This window comes from Pinus tabuliformis, chromosome Q (assembly GCF_031772625.1).
Source record: "Pinus tabuliformis cultivar Carrire ecotype Pingquan chromosome Q, CPIR1, whole genome shotgun sequence".
NCBI lineage: Eukaryota > Viridiplantae > Streptophyta > Pinopsida > Pinales > Pinaceae > Pinus > Pinus tabuliformis.
Genome location: NC_142296.1, coordinates 50,413,051 through 50,426,886, shown reverse-complemented (window position 1 = coordinate 50,426,886; position 13,836 = coordinate 50,413,051). Strand labels below are relative to the sequence as shown.

Here is a 13,836-nt window from a genome sequence, read left to right as displayed (position 1 = left end):
CCCTTAGCACATTTTCGATCTCCATACTAATACTTAATGTCTCCTGTAAGAAGATCACATCAAGCCTGTCCCCTAGTATCAACTGTTTCAGAGCAATATTTTTGGTTTGAGTATCCAAACCCCTACAATTGAAAGAAATAAACTTCATTTTTGAACAAGAGCCTAGGCTTGTCATCCTCTAAGGACACTACCTAAGGAGATTTGGCGACCAACAACAATATCTTTACTGGCCTGGTGAATGGATTTGGAAATATGAGATTGTCTGCCCCGAGGGATTTTGGGATTTTTGGACAGCGACAACTGACCTAAACCCTCATTAAGATCCTTCCGAGCATATTCCTGTGACAATTATTTTCATCTAGATCTCAAGTTATATCGAGGCACTCTATAGGAATCAACAAATGGATCATTTGGAATAGACATGGATGGGATGGGAGAAGGAAAAAATACAATGACTGATTCAATCAGACAGTGAATAACCCCAACATGTGACAGTGATACCCTACCTAACATAGACTCCATATTGGAAATAGACAAAGCATTTTCATTCAAATCATTAATAATAGGAGGAGAATAGGGGATACCCGACATCGAGGGGGATGACCCTGAAGTCCTTTTGATTACTTGAGGAGGACGACCATCAATATCATCTTGGGTACTGATTCCTCCATCCATTTACTATGAGCCCAACTGCACTTGGGTTGATATCATCCTCCTTTGATCCATTTTCTCATCATCCACCTTATTTTCCATGCGTTTTTGGCTTGTCGATACACCCACAACTCTATAGCCATGAATTTTTTGAACTAGAGGGTACTCCCTGTAGATATGCCCAACTTCATGACAATGATGAAAGTGAAAGGGCACTCCCTCATAATCCAATTTCTGATTGTGTATAACCATTATACTGCAGAATGATGTTTGTGACTAATCCCTCCCTGGTATCCAATGAGATGAGCACTGGAGCACAAGTCATGACACTAGTCTCCAAAAATAATTTATCATAGTCTAGAAACTTACCTAGATGGTCGCCAATACACCGAAATATATCCTCAGTCTAGAGATGCATAGGGAGACCCAACATTCTGAACCAAATGGGTCAAGCCCCCAATTGTTCCCTCTCCGAGTCAAGGAGAGACGACCATCGATTGAAATGTATAGGAGCTTGTTCAATATACCAATGGCTAGCAATTACTCAACATAGTTGCTCTAGATTGTCAAATTTGAGTGCAAACCACCCTCGCGACAAAATATGAATCTCTTGCATTGTTTTCAGGTCTTTACTCCAGTTTTCCTGAACCCACTTTCTCAAACGAGCAACTGTATATCCTTGTCCCTAACCGTACCCACCAATACTCTTTTTGCGGTTTCCACGATTTCATCAAATCTAAGACTGTACCCCAAAATTAGTGCTCTATCCATTTCTTTTACTTTGGTGCTTTTGGACTTCTTGTTCTTCCTCTTTATCAATCCCTTGCCCAGATTTCCATCGGTCTACTAGTTCTGAGCCCCATCATTTCCCCCCTCAATAGAAGGTCCACATGGATGAGAGGTATGCCCCTGCAAATATTCAGACACCGGCTGAGCTCCCGCCTAGAATCCAGACACCAGATGGACTGGTAGGAATCCTCTGCCTGTTCCCGAAATCCCATTCTCTTCCACATGGAACCCTAAGTTTCCATCTCCACAGGAATGTCACGGGCCAAGGATAATGAAGGGTGCAGATATGTTGATACCCTCCCCTTCCAGTATCCCATCGCTAAATGACTATGCAAAACAACCGTGTACGAAATTTAGAGCCTCGAGTGATATCCTAGTTGCATTGATCTCCAGTCCCAGAGAGGGGTTCCATCCTCTACCTTTCAATAGAGCGCCCATAAACCCTAACATCTCATGATTTTGAAATTCCATCATCTCTGATCCTAGGTTATAGCAAAATGGTGAGAAACCTGCAGAGTCAGAGAAAGAAGAAACATCTCTTGTGGTTCGTGTGCCAATTGTGACAAGGGTTATTGGCTCGAAATGCTGAGGTGGAGGAACCGCTGAGATTAGGACTCCCTCATATGGGTCTTCCGAGTAATCAACATCATCAATCTCCATGTTACGAATATCCTCTCCGAATCTTCGACAACTATGATGGCGACACCACCCCTGCAGATAAAGTTAATCGCTTCTGACACAACCTTCTCGGGAGACTAGACCATGTCGACAGGAACAAGCCTCATAACTTTTGTGCTGTTATAACTTCACTGCACCCCACACCCTACCATCGTCACACTGTAGGAAAAACCCTAACCATGCTCTCTTTCTTGCGATGTGCGAAAAAGCACGAAATGTAACCACAGAGCCATCCTTCCCTTCCGACCTTCCAAGGTGGATGCCAAAAAGACCATATTAAACTACCATCTAACATTTGTTTTAAATGTTATTTGATTTAAAATTTTAAAAGAAAAAAAATAAACATATTCAAAATAATAAATAATTATCTCTTAAAAAACTGTACATTTAATGAAAAATGATTGTAAGTTCCATCTCAGAAATAGAGAGGGCTAGGGTTTGGTCGAGGGAGCTAGGGTTTGGCCAAGGATGGCAGGGCCGAGGGCCTAGGGCTCTGTAGGTGGAGGGCTAGGAGACTGCGACACTGACAGGCAGGCATAGAGGAGGCGAACAACAGTGAGAGCAAGTATGCATGTGGCAAGAAGCGGCAACAGCCGGGGACAACTGGAAGGTTCGTAGGCAGGGTACTTGGGAACGTGGGCTGGAGATGATCCCCCACTGAAAATGGCTACCGAAAGTCTATCGAGGGTTTGTTTCATGGTAACCTCCTTGCTATCACTGTCCCCGAACTGCTCGCAGCTGCACCTTGACAACGAAGGGGGGCGAAACGGACCATTTGCAGACAGGTTTTTTGCGTTTACCTGCTGTTATTTGTTTAATCATGGTCAAACCTAGAGAAGCCGTCGATCTCGATCCTGAGCTAGAAGACATTCTGTCGGTATGGGGGGTGGATATTACTGCACAGAACCTTGAACGATTCATCGGGCTAGCTGGATGCCCTGGGAACGCTAAATCAGGTTCGGAGGTGACCTGGAATCATAGAAAAACAATAGGTCTTTTGGAGGAAAGTTTGGGACTGGCTTTTTTGAGCAACCAGGGAGTAACAACGTTTTCTATGCCGCAGGAAACCAAAACCCAAGCGGTTGATTTCAAACAAGCGAAATCACAACAGGTTCAACAAGTAAGTACTAAGGAACCTATCTCGCTTGAACATTTTCCCTTTGGAGGTGTTGAGGACATTGTTTATAGTTGTGGTCTAAGGAAATTGTCGGGGAATAGCCCAGGTTGTGGTTTTAAAGTAGATCTAGGGTCTACAGAGGCGGAGCAATCGTCGACTGCTAGAAAAATCCTTTTAGGACGAGACCTGTCAAAACCTAGTTTGCTTAATGGGAAGGTGGATTTAGGGCCTGGCTGGGGTTCAGCCCTTAGGAAGGAGGCCCCTGAAAATGAAGGTGGAGTGGGTTTTCCCGAAAAGTTAGGGGTCTTGGGGAGTTCAAAAGGGATAGTGGGAGGTTCGGGAAGTGGGATAATAGCAGAAAGAGAAGAACGAGAAACCCTTACCTCTGGCGCAGAGAAGATTTCTGTTTCACAGCAGGAAGGGCTAACAAATGGTGCAGCAGATACCCAGATCAGGGAGGAGGGGTCAGGCAAGAGGCAGACAGGGGAAAAAAGGAAAAAGCAGAAGTTCATAAAGAAGAAAGAACCCGTAGCAAACCTAGTCTTAGGTATGGATGTTCAGATAGAAGATGCCATGGAAGTGGCTGAGCTTACCCTGGTGGGTAGAGCAAGGGGAAAGAAACATTCCGCTCAATTTATCCAAAATTGGGCCTTGCAACAATGGAATTCGGCTCCAGACAAGGGTTTCCAGGTAACATCCTTGGCGAAAGGATGGTTCACGATAAATTTGAAAAGAAAGAAGCCACGAATTGGGTTCTAGGGAAAAACTGGGCTTTTGGCAGCCACCCAGTTATGTTCGAGCATTGGACTCCTCTGTTCGATGCTCAGCGAGAGGAGGTGGAGGACTTTCCTGTTTGGGTGTGCGTGCCTGGGCTACCGCCTTTCCCGTGGGTGGAATCGGTCTTCAAATCCATCGGGAACCATCTCAGCTCCTACTTGGAAACATACATGTCCTTCATTCAAACGAGGGACAAGGCAATGGCTCAGATTCTGGCGAGATTAAATCCCAAGGAAGGAATTATGGAAAATACAAAAATTCAATACAAAGATTTCATTTATGATTAGCCTCTGGACTATGAACATTTGCCATTTCGATGCCACAGATGTCATGTTTATGGTCATTTGGCAAGAGACTGCCCTCTGGGATATCGACACAAGCGAAAGCAGAGGAAGGCCGAGGTGGATCCCTTGGAAGCGGAGAAGGAAAGGACCTCGCAGTTAGAGAAGGAATAGGAGCTGGATTCCATGGAACTGGACAGGCGTCAGGAGGAGAAGATAGAGGATCCAGTTCAGCAGGAGATCCCAGTTCAGGAGGCCGCTCCTGCACAACTGCAAGAGCCCGAGAAGTATGTTCAGGATACCCTAGAAGCACCTGCAACACCCCTCTATGAAGACACAAAGGGTATGCGACTGGACTCAAGTATTCCATCCATTTCTCCATCTATATCAATAAAAGATGCTAGTTTTCTTTCTTGTGCTCAAATTAGTAATTGTCCTATATCTTCTGAATTTTCACATGTTGATAGCATCATAACATCCATTCCCAAGTTAGATCTGAACTGTGAGGGGGTTTCGGTTGCGGGGGAGGGAGATAGGAGAGGTCCCCTTCTGGGTTCAAAACATTATAACCTCCATTCTCATGACAAAAAACCACCTCCTTTGGAGCTAGTAGGGGGTTTAGGAATGGATTTGTCCTTGAGTAACAAGCAGAAAACAAGAGGTAGGAAATCTGATCTGTCAAAAGCTCAGGTGAAAGCTAAGATGGATGTGGCTGATGGGAAACAAATGTCTATTTCTGGGGTTCTTAGAGCAGTGAAACCCTGTGTGGAGGTTGTAAAATGATATTTCTCTCCTGGAACTGTAGGGGTTTAGCCAGTAAACCTAAAAAACTGGCTCTTAAAGAAATCGCCCATCGATACAACCCTGATGTCCTTATGTTGCAAGAAACTTTAGGTAGGGGTGAAGAAGTATCGAAATTATTAAACTCTCTTCTCCCAGGGTGGAACTTTCAGGCTTTGGATTCCATAGGACACTCGGGAGGCATAGCCATGGGCATCAGGGAAGGAAGTTTGAAATTGAGGAATATTTGGGGGATGGAGCATGCTTTGGGTATGGAAGTCCTATCCTCCGAACTAGGTGTACCCCTGGTGATAGTCAATATTTATGGTCCATGTCAAGGGAGAGCTTCTTTCTAGAATTCCTTATTCTCTAAATCAGTGATGAGGAATCCAAACCTGGTGGTAGGAGGTGACCTTATATTCTCTATTGGAACTGCTGAAATATGGGGTCCAACAGCCAGAGAAGACTCACTTTCAGATTTTTTCTTTAATCTACTTAACACTCATAATCTGATGGATATCAACCTGTTGAAACTAAGGCCAACATGGAGGAATCGACGAACCGGGGAAGCCAGAATTGCCAAAAGATTGGATCGATTCCATCCAATTCCCTCACCCATCAAGTTTTTCGAAAGAAAACTCATACGGAACAATATCTTCATGCCAGTTCCCACCATTTCCCGGCTCAAAAGATGGGTGTTCTCAATACCCTTGCTACTCGGGCCCTGAGGATCTCGGACAAGAAGAGCTTTGAGAAAGAAAAATCCCATTTGCTTGATGTCTTTGTTGAGAATGGTTATAGTAGATACATGGGTCAGAGGGCTTTCCTTAAAGCTTCCAAGAATTCTCTGTCTAAAAGAGAACCGAAAGAGAGAATTCCTGGTGTCCATCTTCCGTATGTTCAGGGGACCACCGATAGAATTGGAAGGATTCTCAGGAAGCATAGTATCCCTGTGACCTTTAGGCCCCTGAACACCATTCGTATGTCCCTCAAATCTGTGAAGGATCCGATCGACCCTAAGGATATGAAGGGCGTTTATCTGATCCCTTGTTCCTGTGGGACCCCCTATATTGGGGAGACTGGTCGCTCCATTAATCAAAGGATTAGCGAGCACGCAGCGGATCTTAGGCATAGGAGAGCTAAGTCTTCCGCTTTAGCTGAACATGCTGAGAAAACCAATCATCATGTTTGTATTGAGGAGGCTAGTGTTATTGCTAAGGTCTCGCATTTCCATCATCGAAAATTTAGGGAAGCGCTTGAGATTGAAAAGAGACCAAGCAATCTCAATAGAGAGGATGGCTGGAAAGTCAGTAGGTGTTGGGTCCCTGCACTCTCGTCCTAGTCGTTTTTCCGCCCTCCTCTTTAGGTTTTTTCTTTTATCTTTATTTTTAATTATTATTACTTTATTTCATTTTTACTTATTTATTTATTTACTTATTTATTTATTATTTATATTTATTTATTTATATTTTTTATTATTTTATTATTTTATTTTTATTTATTTATTATTATTATTATTATTATTATTTATTTATTTTAACTGACATTATTTTGAACTGATTTTTATTTATTTAATATTATTTAATTACTGTTCCCTTTTATTTATTTTAAAATTTTAATATTATTTTTTTCCAATTTGCTTTTAACTTTGATAGTACTTAGAAATCAGCTCCCTTTTCAATTAATTTTATATATATTTTACATTACCTTAAGGTCCTTTATATAACTAATTTTACGTTGAAATTCTAATCTAATCATTTTTAACTAATTTTCTAACTAACGTAACATATTTTGAATAAACTAACCATTAAATTATGATTGAATAAAAATACTCGTCAACCTATTATTATGATTTTAAGTATAAAAATATTTATATATATGTATCAAGGTTGCCCCCTCTCCCCTACCCTATTTGGCATTTACATCGATAAGCTCGAAGGCTATTTAGAGGAAGCAGGATGTGATGGCACGATCTTAGCTGGGATAGTCGTCATCCTTCTTCTTTATGCTGACGATATTGTTCTTTTGGCAAGGTGCCCATCTGATCTTAATAAGCAACTCAGGCTTCTTAAGGATTTCTGCTTTACCATGGGTATGACTGTTAACACTGACAAAACAAAAGTTATGATTATCAAATCCAAGAAGGACACTTACGCTAATTTTATTTATGACAATAATAACTTGGAGGAAGTGTATTCTTACAAGTACCTAGGAATTGATATTCATCACAAGCTCAACTGGAACCATAGCATTGAGAAAAGGACTAATGGGGGGTGGAAAGCTTACTTTGGTCTTGAAAATAATTGTAAAATAGCAAACCTTGTAATGTGGGATAAAAAGAAGTTCCTCTTTGAAACTTTAGTCACTCCTGTTATCTTATATGGCTGTGAGGTTTGGGGTTGCAGCATCTCTAGAGAATCATGGAGAAAGATTGAGCAAATCCAGAAGCGTTTTATAACTTATAACCTGAAAATTAAAAGTAATACACCCTATCCTATTCTCCTTATAGAAGCAAGTCTTTCCCCTATTGAGAGCCTAGCTATGCTTAGGTTTCTGTTGTACAAGCACAAAATCAATAACATAGACGATCATAGACTTCCTAAGCTAGCTTTAAATTCTAGCCAAAACCACCTAAGGCTCAATCGAGGGTGTCATAAAGACACAAGGACCTGGTTAAACTATTGGGAGATCAACGAAAATGATGCATTACAAAATATAAATAACATTAAAGATATTGTTACTTCTAAGTTCAAAGAAAAAATGTGGCGTGAGAAAGACTTAGCGGCTAAAAGAAAATTAAGTTATTATAAGAAGGTCATCAACCCCACCCTAGAAGATCAAAAGTATCTCTCTATTTTAACTAGCTCAAAGAAGAAAATTAATATAGCAAAGATTAGAACGAATTCTCATGAGCTCCATAGTGAAACAGGTCGTTGGGCAGTTCCTAAAACACCATGGACGGAAAGGATCTGCCATATATGTGAGAATAGGAACATCGAGGATGAAAACCACTTCCTCTTAGAGTGCCCCGCGTATAACCACATTAGATCTCAGTTTCACAATCTTTGTTACAATACTGACCTTCCTAGCCTTTTACAATGTCAAAATTATAGTGAGCTTGGGAGGCTTCTCTCCAAGCTTTTTGAGCATAGGAATAAAATCTTAAATCAAAATAGATAATTTGTTTATTTAGGTCCGATAGACCATTATTTGGTCTCAGCGGACGTTAACCATCATCATCATCATCATCATCATAATACCAATATTAATTATTAAATAATTTAAATAAATAAATAAATTTTCTTTTCTTTTCAAATCAACCATTGAAATGATTAATCCTAACTTTTAATAACCTAGTATTATAATTATATTTATTAATTTTTATAAATAAATTCCTTTTTAAAACCAATCATTTACCTAATTTAACTTATTTCCATAGAAAAATAATAATAAAAATAGTAAAAATATTAAATTAATAAATTATAATTTTGACCTGGCTCCTAAGGTCAATTCTGCTTAGGCTATTTATCATGCTAAGCTGGATCTGTTTCTTCAACTTGTCCTGACGATGAACCACACTAGTTGGTTCGAAATGCGTCGACAAATGATACTCCATGTGATTTTCGCTGAAAAATCTCTCACAATCTATATTTTTTTGGTTTAAATTACATTTTTAAATATGCACGTGATGTGCATGACGCAGCGGTCGGGGCGGCTTGGTTGCACTCCCCCCGGCCGCGTTCGATTCCTGCAGAGGCTACGCATGCTGTAGCATATCTTGTGCCATGACTCCGGTGATGGCGATTGTTTCGATCTGATGTGATGGATTTCGATCTGACATGATGGCTGTTGGCTGTCAGCTTGCTGACACGCATTTGTACAATATATGTAATATATGTAATTAAAAGAGGGCCCATGATGCTTCTAAAGGAAACTAGCCCCTCCCATTTTAAAAATTACATTTTTAAATATATAAAAATATTTAATATTTTTAAAACTTAAAATATAAAATTATAAAAATTTAACACCTTTATTTTATAATTTTAGTTAAATTTAAAACCTATTAATTAAAAAATTAAAAAACATTAACGTTTAGAGTACTCTTTTTTTCCAATGGTCAAAGAGTTGCCTCACTTTCAAGTCACAAGAAAGTTGAAAACGTTTAATCCGTGGTATACATTACACAAACTGTTACTTGTGCGCGTGACACTCAACGTCTATACGTCTAATTAATGTTACTTGTATACGTTATGGTCAAAAATTGATTGTTGACATGTTACACTAAATTTTGAGTGTTTAATAATGTTAATAATAATAATAATGTTTATTATTATTATATTTTGTGATAGTTTAGATTTGATTTTTTAAATTTTGAGTATTTTAATTTGGGGTTTTTGTTTTCAATAAATATTGGTATTTAAATTTTGAGTGTTTTAAATTGAGTGGTTTTATTTTTAATAAATATTAGTATTTGTGTTTAGACATACTATGTGATGTTGTAATGTAATGTTTAATATTTTGACTAAATAAAATTACATACAAATAAAAATAAAATAAAACAAAATAAAAAATTAATGTAATGTAAAGCAAAGATTTTAACGTGGTTAAAATAAAATAACAAAATAATTTATAAAAATAAAATAATAAAAGTAAAAATGAGCCATGTTATTGAAAACTCATGATATTCATATGAGATGTAGTTAATTTAAAGGGAGAAATTAAATCAGTCTAGATTCATTTTACTTCTGGATTTACCCACAAGCCATCGGAATCAAATCTCCTTGATATATAAAACTTTTTTTTAAATAAAATAAGAAAAACTTAATAAATGCAGAATTAAAATAAATCTACACTGAATTAATAATATTTGATAATCTACACTGATTTAATAATATTTGATAACCGATATATATACTAAAATTCTTCGTTATTCATACTTGTGATGTGAAATCTTTCTTGATTGGGGAGATGGAAGCGCTCATTCATGTGGATTTGACCGAGCGAGCTGGCAAACCTGCATCGATGAAGCAGCTTTAAGCTTTTGTTACAGCTGGCTGGCAAACCTGCATCGGTGAAGCAGCTTTAAGCTTTTGTTACAGCTGGAGCGGCCTCAAGCTTTTTCTATGTTTGGCTGGTATGGTATAATCCTGGGCTCATGTCACTTGTATGTTCTGGCAGCTCAGTTAGCTCAAGAAACGCAAGGAAGCCATCAATATGATTCGCAGTTACGTTGACCTTGACAATTATGGCTTTGGCATTTTTGTCAATTTCACCCAATGACTTTGATTCGCAGTTACGTTGACTTGACAATTATGGCTTTGGCACTTTTGTCAATTTCACCCATTGACTTTGCTTTGTTCATTGAATCATTCATATTCATTCATCCTCTGCTCTGATCTGTATATCAGAGCACTTCAAGTCTTAGGTTAGGTGGTTCATGCTCTGATCTGTATATCAGAGCACTTCAAGTCTTAGGTTAGGTGGTTCATCTGATTGCTGCTGCTGTTGCTTCTGGCATGGCCATGACATCTGGGTTGCACTTGAAGTTGCCACGCTCTTTTCGTCACCCACCTAGTCTTCTCCTTTACCATTGGCCATTGTTTTCCTCCATTGATTGAGCATAAGAGTAGTATTTGATCACAGGGAAAGGGGAGGATATTGCAGAGCAGTGCACAAGGGAGGATAAGATATCATAGTGGTAGAAATAATTTCAATATTCCATTATTCAGTAGAAATGGGGTGCTTCATTCAACATAAATATAGGTCAAAATTTTTCCAGAAAAACCAGTCTCCACCTGCAGCAGCGAAATCCATCAACCTCTGCGATAACAAACCTGCTATTCTTCCTGAACCTGCTCGGATTGTGACTGAACAAGCAAATTGGCTCATCAACAACAATCCTCCTCGGAGACCCCTTCCTCTCCCTAGGGAGACCCCTTCGGAAAAAGGAAGCTTCATGCCAATCAATAAACAATCTCTTGCCACTACCAATTCCAAATGTTGGGTTACATTCATTCATTCTGAGCCTAAACCCCTTCCACCTCCAAAAGATCATTACCCCACAGCACTACCTACTAGGTTGCAGTCTTTCACATATGAAGAAATCTCCACAGCCTGCAATTCTTTTAGTCCAGAACGGTGCTTGTATGAAGGACCTGCAGAAAGTGTTTACAGGGCATTTCTGAAACAGGGGAGCAATACAGATGAGCACAAAGTAGAAAATGCCACTGTAACCCGTCTTCTACGTACTAGACAGGTAACTAGTTTATGTGGGGATATAGTTATTTTGGTTAAATATGCAATTATGGGATGATATAGGTTGTAAGATGAATTTTTAGAAAAGAATTGTATTTGATAGTTTAGTTTGTATATGGCAATTCAAGTTTTTATGTCTCTGGGTGGAGCATTTTATGTCTCTGGTGGAGCAGGTAAACTAAATTGGCAAACACAGTTCTTTTCCTAAAATTCAACTGTCAAAATCTAGATAAGATTAGTGATATAGATTGTTCAATTGACTGCATTTTGATTGTTTCGTGTGATTCCAGACGTACAAAGAATTTCTGATGGAAATGAATACAATATCTTGTTTAGATCATTCTCACCTGTGCAAATTAATTGGTTTCCATGCACGGGAGAATGGGGAACGCATGCTAGTTTATGAGAGGCTTCACCATGGAAGTCTGGATGGGCTTCTTTATGGCAATAGATCGTCCTCACTGACTGACTGGCGCACAAGGATGAAGATAGCTCTTGGTGTTTCCCAGGGCCTCACATATCTACACGAAGAAGGCCCTTTCCAGGTATGCTGCTAAGCCTTTTTTTCCCTTGAAAATGAGGGCATCTGGGGAAACAAATTTATATTTGTAAATTAACCTATGTAATCTTGTTACAGGCCATGTATTGTGAGTTCAATGCTGCTAATGTCCAGATTGACAAGGAATTCAATGCCAGGCTCTCTGATTATGGATTTGCTAGATGCAATCTGGAAGCCCAAGTCCCCTACATTGTGAGTCTGATAATTAAATTGAATAAATTCTATGGCCTGTTTATGATAAGGAATTTTGTGGTTAGTACTGGCTTGTTTGTCTAGAATGGTAGTACTCAAATGGTTTTTGATATTTGTATGCAGGCAACAGCACCATATCTTGCACCTGAAACTGTTGCTCTAGGGCTGGTGACTCCGAAGAGTAATGTTTGGAGCTTTGGAATAATGCTTCTGGAATTGTTGACAGGTCGGCAACATATGAACCAGGGTCGTCCTAAGGATGAGAGAAATTTAGTAAAGTGGTGTATGAAGTTTGTCAAGGACGAGAGGAGTCTGGCGTTGATTGTGGATCCCAGGCTGATTGCAGGCTTCTCAATTCAAGAGGCCAAGGTTGTGGCAGACTTGGCTCAGCGATGCGTGCACAAGGAGCCTTTAGATCGTCCAACTATGAGGGCAGCTGTACAAATCCTGAAACGCATTCAAGACATGACAATGAGCAACCTGCCCAAATATCCTTTGAGAAAAGCCACTGCCCACGAGCAGTGAAACACCAACCTTTCAATTTTTGTCAAAGAGTATTTTAATTGAAGGGTTTTCCAAGGAAACCATTTTTGCAGGTTAATTTTGAGAATCCCGTTGATTTCATATGGTTTGATATTGTAATTTACATTCTCAGGATGAGTTTTTGATCCCATGACTGAACTACATATATGTGAAATACAAATTCTGTTCATATATTCAAATCACGTTTGATCAGATCTCGTTGATAGTTTAAAAGCGATCACTATAAATATATTCGATGGAGCCACAATTTATTTGCAGCAACGGTTGGTACTGGAATTTTTTATCCTATGTCACGGCGGGCTCATTTTTTTAATATTTTAAGTTCTTGTGAGGCCAGGAGAATTGTGCCCAATTTATGTTTTGCAATTGTCGAGAGGCTCTCTCTTATAGAACAATAAGATTCGCAGATTGTGTGATTCCTGCGGACCCTCGGGCAGGACGAGGAGACAACAGTGAGGCCCATGTGATGTGACGTGATGTGAGCCTGAAACCGTTACCAGAGCCATTTACGAGATTGCACGCGTAGGCCAACGACCCGATTGCGTCTTCGTTGCCTGTGTGCATGCTGTTTTAAAATTTGAATGAACACAGGACGACCGTTGTGGAATTAGGTTTAGGGTTTCAGAATGGGTGATGCTCAAACCTTCCTCGCTGATCAGGCTCCAAAATCTGATGCATAAAAAAATTATATAATCGAGACAAATAAAATGAATATTAATTGTAGTTAAGATATTTGCAATTGATTTGTCAAAGTGCTTCTGGGATGGCTTATAATGTGACCTGCACGTCCAAAAGGATATTTGGAAAAATATTTAACGGTAACAAAGATTGGTTCATTCATTTGGATAATGTCCAAATTTATATTTTAAGTGTGGTTGATATTATTATTACTAAAAAAATATATTTATTCAGAATAACATCAAACATATCTTAAAATGAGTTTAAACAATAATAGAAATAATTATATAAGAACAAGCCATAATTATATTATTCTCTTATAAAATATTCTAATTAAGGAAATTATAAAATATATCAAATTTAATATATATAAATAATTGTTTAGACTAGTTAAATAGTATTTTTTGTAATTTTTTTGGTTAATTTTAAAATAAGGTAGAGATTTTTAAAGAATTAAGTTTAAGTTGTTTAATTTGTCAAATTTAAGTGTTTTAGGAGTTTTTTAAGGTGCTAAATCTATTTATGCATTCAAAAAT

General features: G+C 38.8%; 1 protein-coding gene across 1 annotated transcript; it reads left to right on the top strand.

Annotated features, from left to right (window-relative positions):
* Positions 1-10,807: 10,807 nt before the first annotated feature.
* LOC149218252 (putative serine/threonine-protein kinase PBL1) lies at positions 10,808-12,676 on the top strand. The gene is made up of 5 exons (XM_089386515.1): positions 10,808-11,329; positions 11,412-11,501; positions 11,619-11,873; positions 11,966-12,079; positions 12,203-12,676. The coding sequence occupies exons 1-5, from the start codon at positions 10,808-10,810 to the stop codon at positions 12,602-12,604; spliced, it is 1,383 nt and encodes a 460-aa protein (XP_089242641.1). The 3' UTR covers positions 12,605-12,676.
* Positions 12,677-13,836: the final 1,160 nt, after the last annotated feature.